The sequence below is a fragment of the Canis lupus genome, chromosome 24, assembly GCF_011100685.1.
Source record: "Canis lupus familiaris isolate Mischka breed German Shepherd chromosome 24, alternate assembly UU_Cfam_GSD_1.0, whole genome shotgun sequence".
In the NCBI taxonomy this organism is placed as follows: Eukaryota; Metazoa; Chordata; class Mammalia; order Carnivora; family Canidae; genus Canis; species Canis lupus.
In genome coordinates, this window is record NC_049245.1 from 5,030,351 (window position 1) to 5,051,825 (window position 21,475).

A 21,475-nucleotide genomic window follows, 5' to 3' on the forward strand; every position below is an offset into this window, starting at 1 on the left:
CTGTGTCTCTGCTTCTCTCTCTGTGTCTCTCATGAATAAATAAATAAAATCTTTAAAAATAAACAAACAAACAAATAAATAAATAAATATAAATTCTTAAATATATACATAATAAATGGTTTTAAAAACATACCAAAAAAATAATAATAAAAAATAAAAACATACCAAAACACCCTTTCAGTGACCCTAGTGCCTGTTAGGCTCTGTTCTTTTTTTACATTTATTGAACCCAAAAAGGTCAACATCAGAGGCAGAAGCATCTCCTTCTTCTGGGGGCTTCCTCCACCCTGCACATGTTCTCCTCGGGCTTTTCAATTGCCACTCTCACCCGAGGTTCCCTCCTTTCCCCGCCTTCCTCCACTACACTTGTATGTGACAATCCTTCAGGGCTCAGCCATTGGCTCTGTGCTCCCTGACTTTCCTCCCCGTCTTCATGCTACCATCTCTCACACTTTAATTTCCATTCCAGACATGTCCTGTGAGTTTGTGCTTCCAAATACCTTCTTCACATCTCCATTTCCATGAATCACAGACATCACAAAGTAAATAGATTTTAAGTGGAACTCAGAAGTTCCACCCCTGTTGTATAATAAAGAATTTGTCTAGTTTTTGTTCTGGGTTTCTGGCATAGAGCTTTGAAAATCCTCAGAATTTCCCAAGCAATAGGAGTGTGTTTATTATTCGTGCCCCTTGATCACATCTGACTTTTTGCTATTAAGCCAGTTCAAGATGAGAGTTGGTCACCAGAAAGCCCCATCATGTGAGTCATTGTGGCAAATTATTAAACCTAAGGGAGTCACAGAAACTCCCAAATTTGTAGTCAGTTGGTCAGAAATGCAGCTGACCTGGGGACCCCTGAAGCGCACCTGGCAACTGAGGTAAGAGCAGCCTTGTTGGGGAAGTGACCTTAAACTTGCAGAGTCTGGGTGTTTAGTGCCAGGACCGAATTGCAAATACTGGTTGGTGTTAGAATAACTCCCCTTTGCCCATATTCCAAAGGATGCCCATATCCCACTCTACACCTGGGCCATCCTGATCTAAGTAAATGGCTCCGATGTTTACTAGAGTCGTAAGTGACTCATGATTGCCCCCCTTCCCTCTCTCCAAGTATCTAGTCCATCAATGAATCTTCTCACTCTCTAAAACATGCCCCCTGTTACCTGCAACTGATGAATTACTGAATTCTATATCTGCAACTAATGATGTACTATATGTGGGCTAACTGATTTTTTTTAAAATATTTTTATTTATTCACTTGACAGAGCAAGAGAACACATGCAGGGGGAACAGCAAAGGGGGAGGGAGAAGCAGGCTCCCGGCTGAGCAGGGAGCCTGATGTGGGGCTCCAACCCAGGACCCTGGGATCATGACCATTGCTAAGGGCAGGTGCTTAACCAACTGAGCCACCCAGGTGACCTGGCTAATTGAATTTAAATAAAAGACAAAAAGGAAAACAAAAACATACCCCCCACTTGCCCTCATTTCTCCACTACCATGTCATCCTGTAACATACTCCCCATCATCTCTCACCTGGATTTCTCCCACAGCTCTCTCACCTGTGTCCCTAATGCCACATTTGTCCTCCTCCAACCCATTCTCCATACAGAGATAAAAATGATGCCTCCAGTACAAAACCTTCACTTTCCAGACTCTGGTCTTCTTTACATTTCTCAAATAAATCCATTTTTTCCTACCTCAGGACCTCAGCCTCTGCTGGTTCTCCATCTGAACTATTCTCCCCCCATTCTTTGTACATCGTGCGCCTCCCTTATTTAAGTATTCAGCTCAAAGGCTTCCTCCTCAGATCTCTGACCACACAGAGAAAAGTGTCCCCGGTGCATTATTCCCATCACCATCCCATGGTTCTTCCCTCATCTCTGGCAACTTTCAGTGACCATAGTGCCTGTTAGGCTCTGTTCTATTCACGTTTCTCATGCTTTTTACCCTTGTATCCTAAGCATCTAACACAGTACCCAGAGCTCAGATAATAATTATCCAATGAATAAATGTGTGAATGTGACTTTTGGTTAACAATGTACCACAGACTTATAGCAGGCTGTGGCTGTTGGAGTCATTCTATCCAGACACAATGTCCAGGCATACAAAAGACCATCTCTTCCTGATCCTTCCTCTGAAGCTAGGACTTCTTGCCCAAAAGCCCCTCGGAGTTGGCTAGCTGATTTTAGGCTGAAATCACATGACCATGCCTAACCCAATCACTGGAAGGGAGAAAGGACTTGATCTGTTCCCCACCCCCACCCCCACCCCCACCCCCCCACAGGATTGGCTCAGACAAAGGGTTCTTATCTGGGGCCTTCAGTCCTCCAGGGGGTTAAGGGAGGTGTGAGTGAACAGGGGGTCTGGAGCCGGCACAGCCTACGGAGGTTGTTACTGGAATTTAATGACCAGAGTACGTGAAATGCTAAGGCTCTTGCCTCAGGCAGCTCACAAACTGGGTTGCCCCACCCCAGTCTTGGACCAAGTGAGGGACTGAGCCAATCCCCCTAAAGCACAAGACGGGTGGATTCACTGGTGTGTCATACAGCAAGGTGTTAGGAAGGCAGTCAGCAGCGTCATTTTCAGCTCAATGCCAAGTTAAGCAAGTCTTAAGAGGCTTCTTCCTGAATCTCTTCAGCCATTTCCCTAAATTCTTGAAAGCTGGATTGCTGGATCAAAGGCTATGACATTCTCCATTTTGACACACCTGGCTAAAATGCACTGCTGAAGTATGGTAGCACCAGGGTAAGCCTTCTTTTGGAGGACAGGCGACTTCCATGCGACAACTCCCTGCAGTACCAGGAGTCAAGTGACCAGAGGACCTCAGGAGGTGACTGGGCTTAAAGTAGGAAGGTGTTCACACCTGATTCTCAGGACTACCTAGGACATATTTTAGCTTGGACATGAAGACCTTTCTCACTGGAAAGTCATATCCCTGTCAGCAAACAGTGTAGATGTTATGCCTCTTCATCAAAAGGAACTGAGGCTCAGAAAAGTAGAGGAGATTTTTCTGTCATGGAAAGTTAGATTCAATTTTTTAAATAAAGTAATGGGGACATGGGCTTTGCTTAGAGTTACATCAACTGTAACAGAGAGCCAAGCAACAGTGGCTTGAACTTTGCAGAAGTTGATTCCTTTTCTCATAAAACCCTGAGCTAGTATGTCCTTCACAGGGCAAGAGACGTGAACTCATTTCTTTTTGTTGTTGTTGTTGTTGTTTTTTAACATTTTATATTTGGGGCACCTGGGTGGCTGAGTCGGTTAAGCGTCTGACTCTTGGTTTCAGCTCAGGTCATGATCTCAGGGCTGTGGGATGGAGCCCCACATGATATTGTGCTCTGCACTCAGCAGGGAATCTGCTTAAGATTCTCTCTGCCCCTCCCCCATCCTCTCTCTCTCAAAGAAATAAATAAATCTTAAAAAAATTATTTTTAAGTAATCTCTACACCTAACATGGGGCTCGAACTCACAACCCTGTGATTAAAAGTAGCACATGCTACTGACTGAGCCAGCCAAGCACCCTTTGTTTCTTTGCCCTATTATTCTCTATGAGTTGTCTTCATCAGAATGGTGGAATGGAAGAGGTGGTTCATAGTCACCTCCCTGCTCCTCCAGTAGGAGGGGCATCAGGAAGGGAAGCCCATGCCCAGGAGATGGCTCATCACTCACTCACACCCCATGACAGATGTGGCCCATTTTCCTTTCAAAGAGGCCACAGTCTTTGGGAAATACCTCTGTGGAAGAAAGAGTCAACATCCTATGCCACAAATTCCAAATAGGAGTACTTTTCTGAAGACATTGTTAGTGAACTGTCCATTTCCAGCCATTCTATTTTTTTTTAAGATTTTATTTATTCATGAGAAACAGAGAGAGAGAGGCAGAGACATAGGCAGAGGGAGAAGCAGGCTCCTTGTGGAGAGCCTGATGCTGGACTCGATCCCAGGATCCTGGGATCATGACCTGAGCCAAAGGCAGACACTCACCCGCTGAGCCACCCAGGCGTCCCCTCCAGACATTTTAAATAGAAGATATCATTGACCTGATATAAATCGGAGACAAAGAAATAACTGTTCATCCCAGCACCTGTGAGTTGTGCATTGAGTCATCACTTTCACATTTCCTCCAGGGTGGTGACTACAGTAGGCTCTCTGTAGACATGATATGAATATGTGGATGAATAAATGAAGAAAGAATGAGTGAAAAATAAGGGGATCCCTGGGTGGCACAGCGGTTTGGCGCCTGCCTTTGGCCCAGGGCGCGATCCTGGAGACCCGGGATCGAATCCCACGTCGGGCTCCCGGTGCATGGAGCCTGCTTCTCCCTCTGCCTGTGTCTCTGCCCCTCTCTCTCTCACTGTGTGCCTATCATAAATAAATTTAAAAAGAAAAAAAAAAAAGAAAAATGAACTGGCGAGCTTCTGCTTCTGAGTTAGCTGAGCTATGGGGGATATCTTCTGTGTAACGGTAATATCTGGATATGACATTTTTTAGCACTTGAAATACACTTAATACTGGGGCCCCTAGGTGGCTCCATCAGTTGAGCATCTGCTTCTTGGCTCAGGTCCTGATCTCTGAGTAATGAGATCATCCCTCATGGGGAGTCTGTTTGGGATTCTCTCTCCCTCACCTCTGTCCCTCTCCCTGCTCTCCCTCTCTCTGTCTGTCTCTGTCTCTCTCTCTCATTCATATAAACAAATAAATATAAATAAATACATGCATAAATAAATAAATATTTAATACTAAAAATTCCTTTTGCATATTCAACCTTTCTGCAATGATACAGGATGCTATGTCTCAAATCATCAACCACCAGCCTATTAGACAGCAAATAAACAGCCAATTGATTAAATATGTGGCCAAACTACTACATTCATGGGACTAAATTCAACTGGACTCCTAAACTCACTGGACTTTTATTTTTAATAGATCCCTGATGTAGTTTTTCACTTGTTATCTGGCCCTCACAAAGGCATTCTGGTAACTTGAACTTTCTGGCTTTGGATTCTAGGAAAATGAAAAGTTTTCGATGTTTCTTTCCAAAGCTTATAATCTATAGCTCCCTCTCTTTTTTTAAGAGAAGAGGTTGGTATAATGCCACCAGCTTACACTTTGGCCCCAGAAAAACCTTGTTTTCTGTCCCAGCTCTGCCACTCTGTATGTGACCTTAAGGAAATGTGGTTTAGCCTCATTTAGCCTAAGTCTTTTCGTCTGTAAAGTGGGGAGACGATCTTCTTAGAATTGTGGCAAGGAATAAACGTAATGTAGCTCTCAGAAAGTGATCTTGAGGCAAATATGCAAGTAAGCATATTTTTATAATGGCATATCCATCATATCTGTCTGGGCCATATGTGTCTAATTCAGACAGGTAAAGCAGAGCCCCCCTGAATGTTTAAAGCCCAATACTTTGCATGCAAGAGCACATTGGAGTGCAAGGCCCCCCAAAAAACATGTTCTTCAGTTCCAGTAGGTGAATCTCTAATGCTTAGAGATCTGTCGCTTCTTTGACTTCTGCCACTTATGCATTTTTCCGGTTCCACCAGTACACAATTGGGTATAGTTTTCTTCTCTGAAAATAGAATGAGTTCAGGAGGGTCTCATGTTCATTTTGACATATGCTGAATCTGTAACTGAAAAAACAGAAAAACGTGGCAAGATAGTCCTCAGATATCACCAGAAAGACCCTGAGCTGTGCTCTCCTGATCCCTTCCATGAAATCCACTCAAAAGACCTCCTTATCTTGGACTCTTGGACGTGACCCTCCTCTGGTATTTGCTGAGACAGCCAAGACTGGGCAGGGCTGGGAACCAAGTCACTGAGTCCCGGCCCTGCCAATGACAGTTCTGTCAGGATGATAGAAACAAAAATCATCCAAAATTCGCAGTATCAGGTAAAAGAAAGATAGCAAGTGCTCTTAACATCATTTGGAGTATTGTGTTTAACAAGCTGTAGTATTGTGATTTGTAATAACACATATGTATTTGGCCTTCCTTTATTCCTGCTACAGAGTTCCCTAAATTCCTGGAATTACCTAAGTGATGAGAGTGATACCTATGTCCTCTGTTACATTAATGAGGTGACTTTTGGTCCCCACCTAAGGAGGAGGGGTGGTCATCAGCAGAAGCAATCATGCAATTGAAGGGTTGGAAATTTCAACCCCACCACCAACCTCTGGGGAGGGCAGAGGGGCTGGAGGTCGTGTTCCATTGCCAATGGCCCAGGATTTAATCAGTCACACCTATGTAATGAAGCCTCCCTGAAAAACCCCAAAGGACAGGGTTCTGAAAGCTTCCTGTTGGTTAACACTTGGGGATTGGGGAAAGGCGTGCTCAGAGAGAACAGGGAAGTTCTCCGCCCTTTCCTGACACCTTGCCCTGTGCATCTCTTCCATCTGTCTGCTCCTGAATTATATTCTTTCATAATTAACTGGTCATCTAGTCATTAAAATGTCTCTCCGAGTTCTGTGAGCCGCTCTAGCACATTAATTAAACCCAAGGAGGAGGTCATGAGAAACTCTGATTTTTTTAAAAGATTTTATTTATTTATTTATGAGAGACACACAGAGAGAGAGGCAGAGACATAGGCAGAGGGAGAAGCAGGCTCCTGGGTGGGGAGCCCAATGTGGGACTCGATCCCAGGACCTCAGGATCACGACCTGAGCCAAAGGCAGACGCTCAACCACTGAGCCACCCAGGTGCCCCCAGGAATCTCTGATCCATAACTGGTAGGTTAGAAGTACAGGTAACAATCTGGCCTTGAGACTAGTGTCAAGTCCAAGTACAGTATTGTTGGCAAAGCCTATTACCACAGGCAGAAGCACAGGGCAGGAGGATCTGGGTTGTGCCACATCTGGGAGGGAGGTAACAGTCTTACAGTCTTGCAGGACTACGCCCTTGACTTGGGGGATCTGATGCTGTCACTGGGTAAATAGTGTCAGGATGGAGCCGAACTGTAGGGCCCTTTGCATTAGTCCATTTCCTCCATCCAGGAGTATGGAGTCCTCAGCAGCCATCCTGAAGGATAGAAAGGATGGAAGGAAGGATGGAAGTTTCCATTCCAACTAGAAGATGGAAGCCACTTTCTATGGATGGAGAACCAGAAGGACAAAAGGAGCCTGGGCCCAGGATGACTCTATAGATCCCTTCCACCAGCCTGGGACTGCCCACTGCTGGATACTTGCATGAGAACAAACCCTTATGAATGTAAGGTGCTGTAGTTAGGCCCTCTCCCTCTGCCTGCTGCTCCTCCTACTTGTGTGCATGCTCTTTCTCTGTCAAATAAATAAACAGGGATGCCAGAATGGCTCAGCAGTTAAGCATCTGCCTTTGACTCAGGTTGTGATCCCAGGGTCGAGGGATCGAGTCCTGCATCAGACTTCCTGTGAGGAGCCTGCTTCTCCCTCTGCCTGTGTGTCTCTCGTGAATACATAAATAAAATCTTTATTTAAAAAAAAAAGGAAAAAAATGGGCAGCCCTGGTGGAGCAGCGGTTTAGCACTGCCTTTGGCCCGGGGCCTGATCCTGGAGACCCGGGATCAAGTCCCACATCGGGCTCCCTGCATGGAGCCTGCTTCTCCCTCTGCCTGTATCTCTGCCCCTCGATCTCTCTGTCTCTATGAATAAATAAAATAAAAAGAAAAAAGAAAAAAGGAAATGGCCCAGGATTTAATCAGTCACACCTATGTTTAAAGACATAATAAGTTTAAAGAACTTATTAAACTCAACTTATTAAACTCAAAATCCTTTAAAAAGAAAAAGAAAGAAAGAAAGAAAGAAAGAGAGAGAGAGAGAGAGAGAGAGAAAGAAAGAAAGAAAGAAAGAAAGAAAGAAAGAAAGAAAGAAAGAAAGAAAGAAAGAAAGAAAGAAAGAAAGAACTGTTATGGAGGAAGAACATGGTCTTAGCACAAGCAGTTGGGATTTAAGTATTTTAAATAAGGGGATCCCTGGGTGGCGCAGCGGTTTGGTGCCTGCCTTTGGTCCAGGGCGGGATCCTGGAGACCCAGGATCGAATCCCACGTCGGGCTCCCGGTGCATGGAGCCTGCTTCTCCCTCTGCCTGTGTCTCTGCCTCTCTCTCTCTCTCTCTGTGTGACTATCATAAATGAATAAAAAAAAAAAAAGTATTTTAAATAAGGAAATGTAAGTAGATCTCAAAGACTTAAAAAAATTTTTTTGAGTATAGCTGACACTAAAGATCTTTTCTTTAAAGATTTACTTATTTATTTTTAGTGAGACAGAGAAAGAGAGTGGGGGTGGGGCAGATGGAGAGAATCTCAAGCAGACTTCCTGCTGAGCACAGAGCCCGACATGGGGCTCAATCTCATGACCCTAAGATCATGACCTGAGCCAAAACCAAGAGTTGAATGCTTCACCAACAACCACTAGGCACCCCTAAAGATCTTTTTGTGTGTCAATGCAAACTTCTACTTCAATAAAACTTGGAGCCATGTCTCCTTAGAGCATAATCCATAAAGAGGGAAATCAAGTAGAGACCTGGTGACTAACATAATGGAAGGGAAGAAGCAGAAACCTGAAGGCTGTTAAAGAACAAAATACTGAAGGACTCTTGTTAGAGCACAGTAAGGCTGACTCTACTCAGGGCAGGGAGAGAAGTGGCGCTCAGCTCTGAATACAGCGTGGGCAAGCGAGAATTCACAGTCAAGCAGCAGAGTGGGAGTCAGTGGATGGAACATGACCAGGAAGAAAGATCAGGAACAAGGTGGGTTCTGATTAAGCTGACCTACCAGGATCCTTGCTGAAGACAGGCCAGGCTGTCAGCATCACTGGAGGGATAGTGGAGGATGAGGAACCCAATCAGATATCGAGGTGGTTGGTACCAAGCAGGGAGGTTCTGGTGAAAGTGACTTAGCAGGATTCTTCCTAAAACTGTATTTTTACAAGGAAGTGCCTAGAGGGACCTCAGACCAGGTACAGGAGCCTGACTGAAGTCTGGTCGAGCAAACAAACCCCATCCGGCCTGCAAAGGGAACATGGATGAGAAGCCACCTCTTACCTCAAGATTGCTAGAACTCATACAGCAATTCTGCAACGTGGCAAGATAAAAAATCAATGCCCAGAAATCAGTGGCATTTCTATACACTAACAATGAGACTGAAGAAAGAGAAATTAAGGAGTCAATCACATTTACAATTGCACCCAAAAGCATAAGATACCTAGGAATAAACCTAACCAAAGAGGCAAAGATCTATACCCTAAAAACAGAACACTCCTAAAAGAAATTGAGGAAGACACAAAGAGATGGAAAAATATTCCATGCTTATGGATTGGAAGAATTAATATTGTGAAAATATCTATGCTACCCAGGGCAATTTACACATTCAATGCAATCCCTATCAAAATACCATGGACTTTCTTCAGAGAGTTGGAACAAATCATCCTAAGATTTGTATGGAATCAGAAAAGACCCTGAATAGCCAGGGGAATATTGAAAAAGAAAACCAGATCCGGGGGCATCACAATGCTGGATTTCAAGCTGTACTACAAAGCTGTAGTCATCAAGACAATGTGGTACTGGCACAAAAACAGACACATAGATCAATGGAACAGAATAGAGAGCCCAGAAATGGGTCCTGGTCAACTAATATTCTACAAACCAGGAAAGAATATCCATTGGAAAAAAGACAGCCTCTTCAATAAATGATGTTGGGAAAATGGGACAGCCACATGCAGAAGAATGAAACTAGACCCTTCTCTTACACCAGACACAAAGATAAACTCAAAATGGATGAAAGATCTAAATGTGAGACAAGAATTCATCAAAATCCTAGAGGAGAACACAGGCAACACCCTTTTTGAACTTGGCCACAGCAACTTCTTTCAAGATACATCTATGAAACTAAGGGAAACAAAAGCAAAAAATGAACTATGGGACTTAATCAAGATAAAAAGCTTCTGCACAGCAAAGGAAACAGTCAACAAAACTAAAAGACAACCTACAGGGTAGCCCTGGTGGCGCAGCGGTTTAGCGCCGCCTGCAGCCCGGGGTGTGATCCTGGAGACCCGGGATCGAGTCCCACGTCAGGCTTCCCGCATGGAGCCTGCTTCTCCCTCTGCCTGTGTCTCTGCCTCTCTCTCGCTCTCTCTGAATGAATAAATAAATAAATAAAAACCTAAAAAATTAAAAAAAAAAAAAAAGACAACCTACAGAATGGGAGAAGATATTTGCAAATGACCTATCAGATAAAGGGCTAGTATCCAAGATCTATAAAGAACTTATTAAACTCAACAGCAAAGAAACAAACAATCCAATCATGAAATGGGCAGAAGACATGAACAGAAATCTCGCCAAAGAAAACCTACACGTGGCCAAGAAGCACATGAGAAAATGCTCCGCATCACTGGCCATCAGGGAAATACAAATCAAAACCACAATGAGATACCACCTCACACCAGTGAGAATGGGGAAAATTAACAAGACAGGAAACAACAAATGTTGGAGAGGATGCGGAGAAAGGGGAACCCTCTTGCACTGTTGATGGGAATGTGAACTGGTGCAGCCACTCTGGAAAACTGTGTGGAGGTTCCTCAAAGAGTTAAAAATAGAGATACCCTATGACCCAGCAATCGCACTACTGAGGATTTACCCCAAAGATACAGATGCAGTGAAACGGCAGGACACCTGCACCCGAACGTTCATAGCAGCAATGTCCACAACAGCCAAACTGTGGAAGGATCCTCAATGTCTTTTCAACAGATGAATGGATAAAGAAGATGTGGTCTGTGTATACAATGGAATATTACTCAGCCATTAGAAATGACAAATACCCTCCATTTGCTTCAACGTGGATGGAACTGGAGGGTAAATCAATCAGAGAAGGACAACCATCATATGGTTTTACTCATACGGGGAATATAGGAAATAGTGGATTATAGGGGAAAGGAGGGGAACTGAGTGGGAAGAATTAGGGAGACAAACCATGAGAGACTCCTAACTCTGGGAAATGAACAAGGGGTAGTGGAAGGGAAGGCAGGCGGGGGGATAGGGTGACTAGGTGACAGGCATTGAGAGGGGCACTTGATGGGATGAGCACTGGGTGTTATACTATACGTTGGCAAATCGAACTCATTAAAAAAAAAAAAAATATATATATATATATATATATATATATATATATATATATAAAGAGAGAGAAGCCAGCTCTTTAGCCCCACAGAAACTTGGAAGAGCTCAGTGATTGGAAGTAGCAGGCACACCATGGGGGATAGGCTGCAAGTAGAGGGATGCGAGGGTCTGTATAAGCACCAGACCCCCACTACAGAGCCAGGAACTTCCCTGGCCTTTACTCAGGAGAGTGGAGGTTTGTGCTTGGAGATACTCACGGGGGCAGCCAGAGGACAGAGCACTGGACTATATGAAATCTGGGTTCTGACCAAGTACCCCAAGCCCCTCCCCCACCCAGCTCCCAGAATTCCTACTGTCAGGCATCTACCTGCAGGGGGCAGAGACAGAACTTCTTCTGGGATAAATGATTGCCAGATGCTGACATTTCAGGTCTTCCCAATAAAAGTGGAGCCTGCTGACAGATTGGGACATCTGTCATGGTATTTGCCTACCCAGCATTTTGTGGACATCTTCCTCTAGGAAGGACAGAGGACAGAGAACTTCCTCACACATCTCTAGTATGGGAACCAGAAACTCACTTTCCCAGCTTCCTTTGCAGTGAGGGCCCAGACACGTGGGCCCTCAACTATCAGTTGAGTTTCACTACACAAAACAGAGTTAGAGGTGAGTGATGAGAAGCAGGCCACTCCAGGAAGCCATTCTGGGGCTTGCCCCCCAGCACCACATGTTCCCACGGTGCCTGGACTTGGCAGTGATCAAGCACCATACCTGGAGTGCCATTCTTGGCCCAAATGTCTCTAACCAGGCTTCCCTGACCCTCTTTCCAATCCTGGGAGTTCTCCCGTGTCCTTTCCAAAGTTCCTTTTCCACACGAACCGCTCTAGTTCTCTGGCATGTTGCAAAGAACCCTGCCAGCCAGGCCATCCCCGGTAGAAAGCTGGCCTTACTTACCCTGATCATAAGGGCTCTCCCACAGATGCAAATGGTTCTTAAATCCAGACCTGTCCAGGAAGAGGGGGTTTTACACAAATACTTCCAACCTGACAGAGAGCAAAACAAACAGCAGAAGGGAACTTCTGGCACAACGCAAAAGAGAGTAAAATGTATTAGAATATTTTCAGCAATGAGAAGGTAATGTTCATCAGTGAATGAGATGCCATTAAAAAAAGAACCGAGAGGGCAGCCCAAGTGGCTCAGTGGTTTAGCACTGCCTTCCGCCCAGGGTGTGATCCTGGGGACCCAGATCGGGTCACACATTGGGGTCCCTGCATGGAGCCTGCTTCTCTCTCTGCCTGCCTGTGTCTCTGCTCCCCCACCCTCTGTCTCTCACGAATAAATAAATAAAATCTTAAAAAAAAAAAAAAAAAGAATGAAGAGGGGCGCATCAAGCTCCAAGCTGGGCATGGAATCTGCTTGAGATTCTCTCTCTCCTCCCTCTGCCCCTCTGCCAACCCCTCATCCCTAACTTGAGCATTCTCTATCCAAAAAAAAAAAAAAAAAAGAACTGAAAACAAGAAAGAGCTCTTGAAATTAAAGATGTAGCCAATATAAAAAATTCAATTAAAAAGTTGGATTATATGGATCCCCGGGTGGCTCAGCGGTTTAGCGCCTGTCTTTGGCCCAGGGCATGATCCCAGAGTCCCAGGATCAAGTCCCACATCAGGATCCCTGCATGGAGCCTGCTTCTGCCTCTGCCTGTGTCTCTGCCTCTCTCTCTCTCTCTCATGAATAAATAAATAAAATATTAAAAAAAAAAAGTTGGATTATAGAAGACCTGTATTTTCTGGTTTTATTATCTGCTCCCTGGGTAAAAGGTAAAACAGCATAAGTCACTGTTTGTATAGTGCCCAAAAACACAGAACAATGCCTGGCACAGGGTAGGGGCTCAGGACATATTTGTTAACTGTATAGATGAATGGTCCTCTCCAAAAAAAGTAGAGCAAAACAGAGATGAAGAGTAGTTAAGAAAATTACAAAATAATGAAAAACAGGTCTGAAATGTCTATTAGGATTTTCAGACAAAGAGAATAACAACAACAAAAAAGACAGGGAAGAGGGGTATCTGGGTGTCTCAGTCAGTTAAGTGCCTGCCTTCGGTTCAGGTCATGATCCCAAGGTCCTGGGATCAAGTCCCATACCAGGCTCCCTGCTCAGTGGGGAGCCTGCTTCTCCCTCTCCCTGCCACTCCACCTACCTGTGCTGTCAAACAAATATATAAAATCTTAAAAAAAAGGGGGGGGAGGGAGAAATTGCTAAAAATAATAAAATCCCCCAGAACTGAATAAGAGTCTCTAGAAATTCAGAGTCCACTAAGTGATCAGCCAAATGAAAAAGAGCCACATGGGGGCACCTGGGTGGCTTAGTCGATTAAATGTCTGACTCTTGGTTTTGGCTGAGGTCATGATCTCCTGGGTCATGGGACTGAGCCCTGCCCTGGGCTCAGTGTTCTGAGTCTGCTTGGATATTCTCTCCCTCTGCCTTTCCCTGCTTGTACTCTCTCTCTGTAAAATGAGTAAATAAATCTTTAAAAAAATATAAAGAGCTACACAAGATGCATCATTGAGATTTCAGAATAGTAAAGAGAGAGTCCCAAGGCTCCAGGAAGGAAAAAATAGGTCACAAAGGATTGGGACTCTTACCTACAATATTGGGATGGCTATAATACAGTGGATCAATGCTTTCAAAATTTGGAGGAAAAAATGTTATCCAATTTGGAATTCTATACCCAGGCCAATTAGTAATCAAGTGTGAAAATAGAATAAAAACATTTTCAGGTATGAAAAATGTCTCCACAAAATTATGTACATCTTCACAAAATGAAGAGCATGCTGTGGGTGAAGGCAGTGATTCCAGCTGTGGGGTTTGATGAAGCTAGGGGACAAGTGGTAATGCTGGATGGATACAGATCTCCGGTTCAGGGGAGTTTGGTCTAGGCTGATATGAGAGGCACATGAGGCTAGATCCAGCTAACACACCCAGACAATCCCAGGAAAATCTAAGCCAATGTCCCCTCAGGGGGGTTGGCGGAGGCACAAGAACATGGATTCCAGGTAAACTGACTGCCAGGTGAAGGTGGAAGCTCTTTATCCCAGGTGTCACCTATTACTAGCTCTCACCTGCCAAACACCCCAAGTCCTCGTTCTTGTGTTTCTGAGTTGGGAATGTTTCCCGTGAGGTTTATGCTGCAGTTCCCACCTCTCCATGCTTCGGATTCTCTCCCTTCTGTCACCTTCCTTGCTTCTTGCTATGTTTGCTGCCGATCATGGTGGTCCACTGGGGCACTCACCCTATAGGTAGTGACCCATTCTTGACCTCTGATATTCCTGGGAAGGGGCTCTCTGCTGCTGGCATCTGAAGCTGTTACTTCCTGGAATCTTTTGCCATTTAGGTTGACTGCACCAAAACACTGCTCAGGCCCCCCACATGGTAGAACCAACACCAAGAAGGAATCAAGGCAAAGGTTTAAAAGTAAAGTTCTGTAGCAGGAAGCTAGAAATGCTGGATTCCTGTTCTACCAGGCATCCCTATTCCTCACAGGGTCCCAAATAGCTAGGAAGCAGCATTACCCAAATGAGAAACGAATGCCACCTTTAAAATTTTTTTAAAACAGAGAGAGACTGGGGCGTGGTGTGTTGGGGGGGAGCAATAGGAGAGAGAGAACCCCAAGCAGGCTCCATGGCAAAGGCCTCACTCTACTATTGCAGAAAGTGGGGTTGGAGGGGAGAGAGGCTGGCGTGTAATGAGAGCCAATAAGGCAGACAAGAGCCCGCGCAGGCCGAGCGAGTGGCCGCCTGCCTTCCCATTCCGGTGCCAGGCTCTCTTAGGACCTCAACACACTCAGCTGTAATTCTGAGCTGTCCATATACATCTCTGATAAACACCCCTTTCTGACTTAAGCTCACTTACATGGGTTTGTTACTTGCAACCGTAAGAGCCAGTGGAGATCAGTGCAGCAATCTAGGACACGACCCGCGTAGTCTTGACTTTGTATCCCCTGTACCCTGTGTCTAGAATACTGGTAGCCACAGTTGGGGTGGATTCCAACCCTCCTGAAGGAATGAAGAGTACCTATATGGATCCTAATAAAAAGGTCAAGTCTATTTATTTTTTAAAGTCTATTTATTCATGAGAGACACAGAAAGGCAAAGGCACAGGTAGAGAGAAATGCAGTCTCCCTGAGGGGAACCTGATGTGGGACTCAATCCCAGGACCCCAGGATCATGCCCTAAGCCAAAGGCAGTTGCTCAACCACTGAGCCACCCAGGTGTCTCAGGCCAAGTCTATTTAATTCAGGAGTTATAAAAACTAATTTATAACATACTTACCAAATACCCAATCGTACCAAAGGGCTGCTATAAATCCCAGACTGAAGGTGGGAGATTTGCTGAATGCAACCTTCAAGGGGCCACTAAAGCCCTATCTGCCAACAACATGAAAGAAATATAAAGTTACATGAAACAGTTTCAGAAAACTGAGCTTATGGAAGCTCCATGTGAAATTTCACTTCTACCTTTCACTCTTGTGAGAGACACCTCTTAAATATGCAAGTTTGCTTTTCCTCAAGGAAAGATTTATTGCATAATACTAGTGATTTTGTTTTACAGCAAAATTAAATTATACAGATCCACTTTTCACAAACATAAACTGGAAATCAAAGCATCCATCAAATGTAGATGCTGAACAAAAGTCCTGGTTTTCAGCATTCAGCAGTTTTTCCCTTTTTTTTAAGATTTTTTTTTTTTTTTTTTTTTTTTTAAGATTCTTTATTTATTTATGAGAGTGCACAGAGAGGAGAGAGAGAGAGGCAGAAACGCAGGCAGAGGGAGAAGCAGGCTCCATGCACCGGGAGCCCGATGTGGGACTCGATCCCGGGTCTCCAGGATCGCGCCCTGGGCCAAGGGCAGGCGCCAAACCGCTGCGCCACCCAGGGATCCCTTAAGATTTTATTTATTTATTCATGAGAGATATTTATTCATGAGAGACACGAGAGAGAGAGAGAGAGAGAGAGAGAGAGGGAGAGGGAGAGGCAGAGACACAGGCAGAGGGAGAGCAGGCTCCATGCAGGGAGCCCGATGTTGGACTTGATCCTGGGTGTCCAGGATCACGCCCTGGGCTGAAGGCAGGCGCTAAACTGCTGAGCCACCCAGGCATCCTCAGCATTCAGCAGTTAATCATGATTCTGGTCCGGAGCCACCTGTCCATGATTTTAAGAAGTTGAGGATCCTGTCAGTGACTGGAACAAAATCTTCTTTATACGTCACAATTGTTTCCATGTAAAACCCTTTTGGGGGCTCAAGCATTTCATTTCTTGACACATCCTTTTGCTCTACTTCATCACCTTTAGAAAAAAATGGAAGACATGAATTATTAACTTTTTAAACTTAAGACAGCAGTCCTTAAAATTATTAGTCAAGTCTAAGAAATAAAATAAACTGAGATAAGAATTACCCCCCCACCCCCCGTCAAGTTCCTGACACCATTTTCTCTCCATAAAAAAGAAAAATAAAGAACTATGGTGCGACCGCTACTACAGACACTGCAATGTTTCAAAGCTCACTACTGGACACACGGACTTTCAGGCCACTGATAATCTTCATCACTCAATGTAATCTTCAGCATGGTTTTTACAGAACAGCTTTCCCAAGATGTACGTATCCTACAACCAACTCGTCTGAAATGTACCCCTGAATGGCTTTTGGTATATTCGGATCCGTGCAACCGCAGTTCCAGTATATTTTCTTATTTTCTTTCTTTTCTTTTCTTTTCTTTTCTTTTCTTTTCTTTTCTTTCTTTTCTTTTCTTTCTTTTCTTTTCTTTCTTTCTTTCTTTCTTTTCTTTCTTTCTTTTCTTTCTTTTCTCTTTCTTTCTTTCTTTCTTCTTTTCTTCTTCTTCTTTTTTTTCTTTTTTAAAGATTTTATCTATTTATTCATGAGAGACACAGAGAGAGAGGCAGAGACACAGGCAGAGGGAGAAGCAGGCTCCCTGCAGGGAGCCCGATGCGGACTGGATCCCGCTGGATCCCAGGACCCCAGGATCACGACCTGAGACAAAGGCAGACGCCTGACCACTGAGCCACCAGGCGCCCCAGTTCTAGGAAACCTTCATCCACACACAAAGTCCATACCCTCCAGCAAGTGCGGCCCCGGCCGGAACGCGCTCCCGGTCCGCGGATGTCCTCTCCGCCGCGTACAGGGCAGGACGCAAGGCTCCCGGACGCGCGGAGCCGCTCCAACCGCCTGCTCGCCAACCGCGACGCGGACGGACGTGGCCGCGGCAGCACCTCCTTACATAAATCTCCGTCCAGGGTCTGACCTTCCCTCTGGAATCTTACACAGATTCTCCAAATGCACGGACAGGCAGGAGGACTTAAAGGGAGTTCCAGGCAGACTCAATTACAGCGAACTGCTCCCAGCAGCAGTTCCCACTAGTTTTGCAGAATAAACCCGAGGCTTGCACCGCAGCGAGGCCGCCTCTGTGACCGCCCCTCGGGACAACCCCGCGGAAGGCCGCCGGAGGGTCGTACCTGGGGGCTTGCTCTTCTTCCGGCCTAAATAAATCAAGGAGCCCAACGTGGTCCAGGCTCCCACCGCGTAGAGCCCGGACATCCGCCGGTACCAAGAGGAGGCCTGGTCCGCGCGCATCACCCGGCTCGCGGAAGGACGCCAGCCCAGCGGAAGGAGGTCCAGGGCGGGGGCGGGACTTCCGGCCGGCCCCCGGCCGCCGCCCCCAATGGAGAGCCGACTCCGGGAAGCCGCTTCCTGCTCCGGCCCGGGTGCATCCTGGGGCGTGTAGTCCCGAAAGTCGCGCCCGGGACGGGACCTCTTAAAAGGTGTGGGATTCGGAGGGTTTCCGTGCTGAGCCGGGTACCCACAGACTCGCATACCACGTGACGCAGGGACCAGATGACAGTGTCTCTGAGCAAACTTCTCGCGTAGAAAATTGTAACACCTGCCTTACGCAGGATCCAGATGGTATTCGTAACGATTAAGTCCACCCCTCCTGCAGCTCTCAGGCGAGAATGACTGGCTCCCCGCGCACTGGCTCCCCCCGCAGCTCTTCCCCATTTTCCTTCTGGAACCCATTCCGGGTGAGCCGTGGGTCCCCCCTGGTCGGAGGTAATTTCTCCACCAGGGTCTGGGTCCAGTTCTTTACCGCCTCCTCGGGGGAGGGGAACATCATTACACCCAACTCTACCAACACCTCGAAAACGGAACATCTTCAACTCTGCGCACCTTCAACTTTTTTCTTAACCACACGTTTCTGAAGTCAAAGCATAATCTACCCCTACCCCAACAGACCGAACAGCTTTAGGGCAAAAGCGACGTGCTTGGCACAGCGTGGAGATTCGGTCAATTGCCATATCCAGTAGCTACGGTTCAGCCATAATCAATTTGATTTCTAAAGCATTTGACACCATTGACCCCACCTGCTCCTTTCATGGCTTCAAAAACATAATTTTCTTCGGTATCTCCGTATCCTTCGGGGCTCTTTCCACTTCTCCCACCCTTCAGAAATTGTGCCATACACAAGAAATTAACTCTAGATGGTTCATAGGCTTAAATGTAAAAGCTAAAACTACAAACCTAGAAGAAAACAGGAGAAAATTTGCCACCTTGGGATGGGTACGATTTTTTTAGAATACAGACAGCATGAACCATAAAACAAATACTGGTAAGTTGGACTTTTTCAAAATTAAAACTTTTGCTTTTCAAAAGTCACAGTTAAGAGGAAAAAAGACACAAAATTAAATATTTAAATACCTATATTTGACCAAGACCTCGTATCCAGAATATAAAAGGACAACTTACAAGTCAATCATAAAAAGACAATCTTACTGGGACGCCTGGGTGGCTCAGCGGTTGAGCGTTTGCCTTCCAGCTCAGGGCGTGATCCCGGAGTCCCCGGATCGAGTACCGCATCTGGCTCCCTCATGGAGCCTACTTCTCTCTCTGCCTTTCTCTCTGTGTGTCTCTAATGAATAAATAAAATATTTAGGGACGCCTGGGTGGCTCAGGGTTGAACGTCTGCCTTTGACTCAGGGCATGATCCTGGACTGCCGGGATGGGTCCGCATCCGGCTCCCTGAGGGGAGCCTGCTTCCCCCTCTGCCTGTATCTCAGCCTCTCTCTGTCTCATGAATAAATAAAACCTTTAAAAAATAAATAAAATCTTAAAAAAAAAGACTACCTTACTAAAAATCAGGCAACAAATATGAACAAACTCTTACCAAAGAAGTTATACAAATGGCCAATAAGCACAGGAACATCATTACGTATCACAGAAATGCAAATAAAACCACAAGACACCATTTACACACCTATTAGAATGACTAAAATTTACATCAAGAATACCAAGAGTTTTAAGGATTTGAACAAATCAGACCTCCTACTGGTGGGAGCATAGAGTGCCACGATGTCTTTCCAATACTGCCAGTTTCTTAAAAATTTGAACATACACCTACCATACTACTTAGATATTCCATTCCTAGTTATTTATCCAAACGAAATGAAAATGTATCCACAGACATGTAGATGGATGTTCACAGAGCTTTAATCATGAGAGCCAAAAAAGGAAACAACCCAAATCACCATCATCTAGTGACTGGAAAAACAGAATGTGGTATACCACTCAGCAATAAAGAGGAATTACTGATACATGCAGCTACATGGTGAATCTCAAATGGATTATGCTACGTGAAAAAAAGCCAGATACAGGGCAGCCCGGGTGGCTCAGAGGTTTAGCGCCACCTTCAGCTCAGGGTGTGATCCTGGAGCCCCGGAATTGAGTCCGTGCATGGGGACTTCGGGCTCCCTGCATGGAGCTTGTTTCTCCCTCTGCCTATGTCTCTGCCTCTGTGTGTGTGTGTCTCTCATGAATAAATAAGTAAAATCTTAAAAAAAAAAAAAAATGCCAGATACAAATGAAACTATACAAAAGTCTAGGAACAAACTTACCTATAGTGAGACAAAGCTGACCAGTAGTTGCCTACTAAGGAAACCTTTGGGGGGTGATGTAAATGTTCTGTATGGTGGTAGTTTCATGGGTGTCAAAGTTTCATGGGTTTCACATCTGTCAAAACTCATTAAACTGTATAAACAGAGGCAATTCTTTGCATGTAAATTATCTCAATAAAGTTGTTAAAAACAAAACAAAAACATTGGTATTGTTGTGATATTGCTTCTCTTCTCATCTTGAGCAACTTTATTCACTTTGTGAATGACTAAAATCTGCTCCAGACTCCCCTGAAAGCAAATTCATATTAATTACTGCCAACCTGCTGAGTATTCTCTTCTCTCACAACCTCCCTAAGCTCAAAATGTCCAGGACTGAATTTATCAATGCTAGGAAAGAAAAAGCAAAGAACTCTTCCCTTTTCTGTAATTCAGAGAATGATTGACCTATCACCCAAAACAGAAACTTGAACTCAGATTCCTGCCTAACATCCCACCTTTGTCTAAACACCGGCCTCTTTACAGGCCTCATCTGGATTCCAGCTTCCTCCCATCCACCCTGCCACTCTCCTAGTGTTTTTAAAATCCGGAACTGGTTGTTTCCCTGCCTAAGAGCTCAGAGGCTTTCCTTGCCTTCAAGATGGATTTCAGAATCCTCATTAGGCACACGGGGCTCCATGCTTCCTCCCCCAAGATGGCTGCTTTCCATACACTACTCCCCACCTCCATGTTCTCTCTGGAAACAGCTACTAGCACCCAGAGATGGGACCTGCATGGCAATGTCTTCTATATTAAGTCACCTCAGCACCTAAACCCATTGTCACTGAACACCAGAGCAAGGTGGGTCTATCACATTCTACATTGTTCATTTGAAATGTAAAGGCCCAAGGTGTCCCAAGCTTCAACCTTTATCTGTATATGCAGTTTCTGTGCTCTTCTATATGATGTATCTCAATTAAAAATTATATTTGGGGCACCTGGGTGGCTCAGTTGGTTAAGTGTCCGACTCTTAATCTGAGCTTAGGTCTTGATCTCAGGGTCATGAGTTTGAGCCCTGTGTGAGGTTCCACACTGGGTATGGACCCACCTAAAATATAATAATAATCCAAAAAATAATATTCTGTGGGAAAAGTACACAAGATAAAAGCTCTTGGCATTTAAAAATGTGTCAAACACCTTAAACTAGGAAACGCTCCCAGAATGCACACCAAAGGCAAAAGGTGGTAATAAAATTCAAAATATAGAGAAGAATCAATCCAGATGGTTCAACGTCCAATTGACAGGAGTTTCCAACTTTGCTTTTTCTACATAGAACTCAGTACCTTCTAATAAATTGTGTAACTTACATTTCTTTTTTATGATAGTCACACACAGAGAGAGAGAGAGAGAGAAAAAGAGAGGCAGAGACATAGGCAGAGGGAGAAGCAGGCTCCATGCACCGGGAGCCCGACG

General features: G+C 45.0%; 1 protein-coding gene and 1 long non-coding RNA gene across 4 annotated transcripts; both read right to left on the reverse strand.

The window, feature by feature from the left end:
- Positions 1-4,411: 4,411 nt before the first annotated feature.
- Positions 4,412-15,908, reverse strand: LOC111092155. 2 transcript variants are annotated; one of them, XR_005377508.1, is made up of 3 exons: positions 15,399-15,908; positions 12,025-12,113; positions 4,412-5,623 (listed from the first exon to the last, which is right to left on the reverse strand). It is a non-coding gene; the product is annotated as an uncharacterized LOC111092155 (long non-coding RNA). The 2 variants fall into 2 exon arrangements; XR_005377509.1 differs by lacking the exon at positions 4,412-5,623 and adding an exon at positions 8,040-8,082.
- Positions 15,909-16,088: 180 nt separating this feature from the next.
- On the reverse strand, positions 16,089-18,424 carry SMIM26 (small integral membrane protein 26). Of its 2 annotated transcripts, none has more exons than XR_005377351.1 (2): positions 17,597-18,424; positions 16,089-16,411 (listed from the first exon to the last, which is right to left on the reverse strand). XR_005377351.1 is itself a non-coding variant. In XM_038571359.1 (2 exons), the coding sequence occupies exons 1-2, from the start codon at positions 17,712-17,714 to the stop codon at positions 16,245-16,247; spliced, it is 285 nt and encodes a 94-aa protein (XP_038427287.1). In that variant the 5' UTR covers positions 17,715-17,764; the 3' UTR covers positions 16,089-16,244. The 2 variants fall into 2 exon arrangements, 1 of the variants encoding a protein (XP_038427287.1); XM_038571359.1 differs by having other exon boundaries at positions 17,597-17,764.
- Positions 18,425-21,475: the final 3,051 nt, after the last annotated feature.

What these genes read in the sequence shown, in the direction of transcription:
- SMIM26 (XM_038571359.1), bottom strand. Translation starts at nt 17,714, where the DNA reads ATGCGCGCGGACCAGGCCTCCTCTTGGTACCGGCGGATGTCCGGGCTC. An exon ending in GAAGAAGAGCAAGCCCCCAG is followed by an intron (nt 16,412 to 17,596) that starts GTACGACCCTCC and finishes TTTTTTCTAAAG; the next exon opens with GTGATGAAGTAGAGCAAAAG.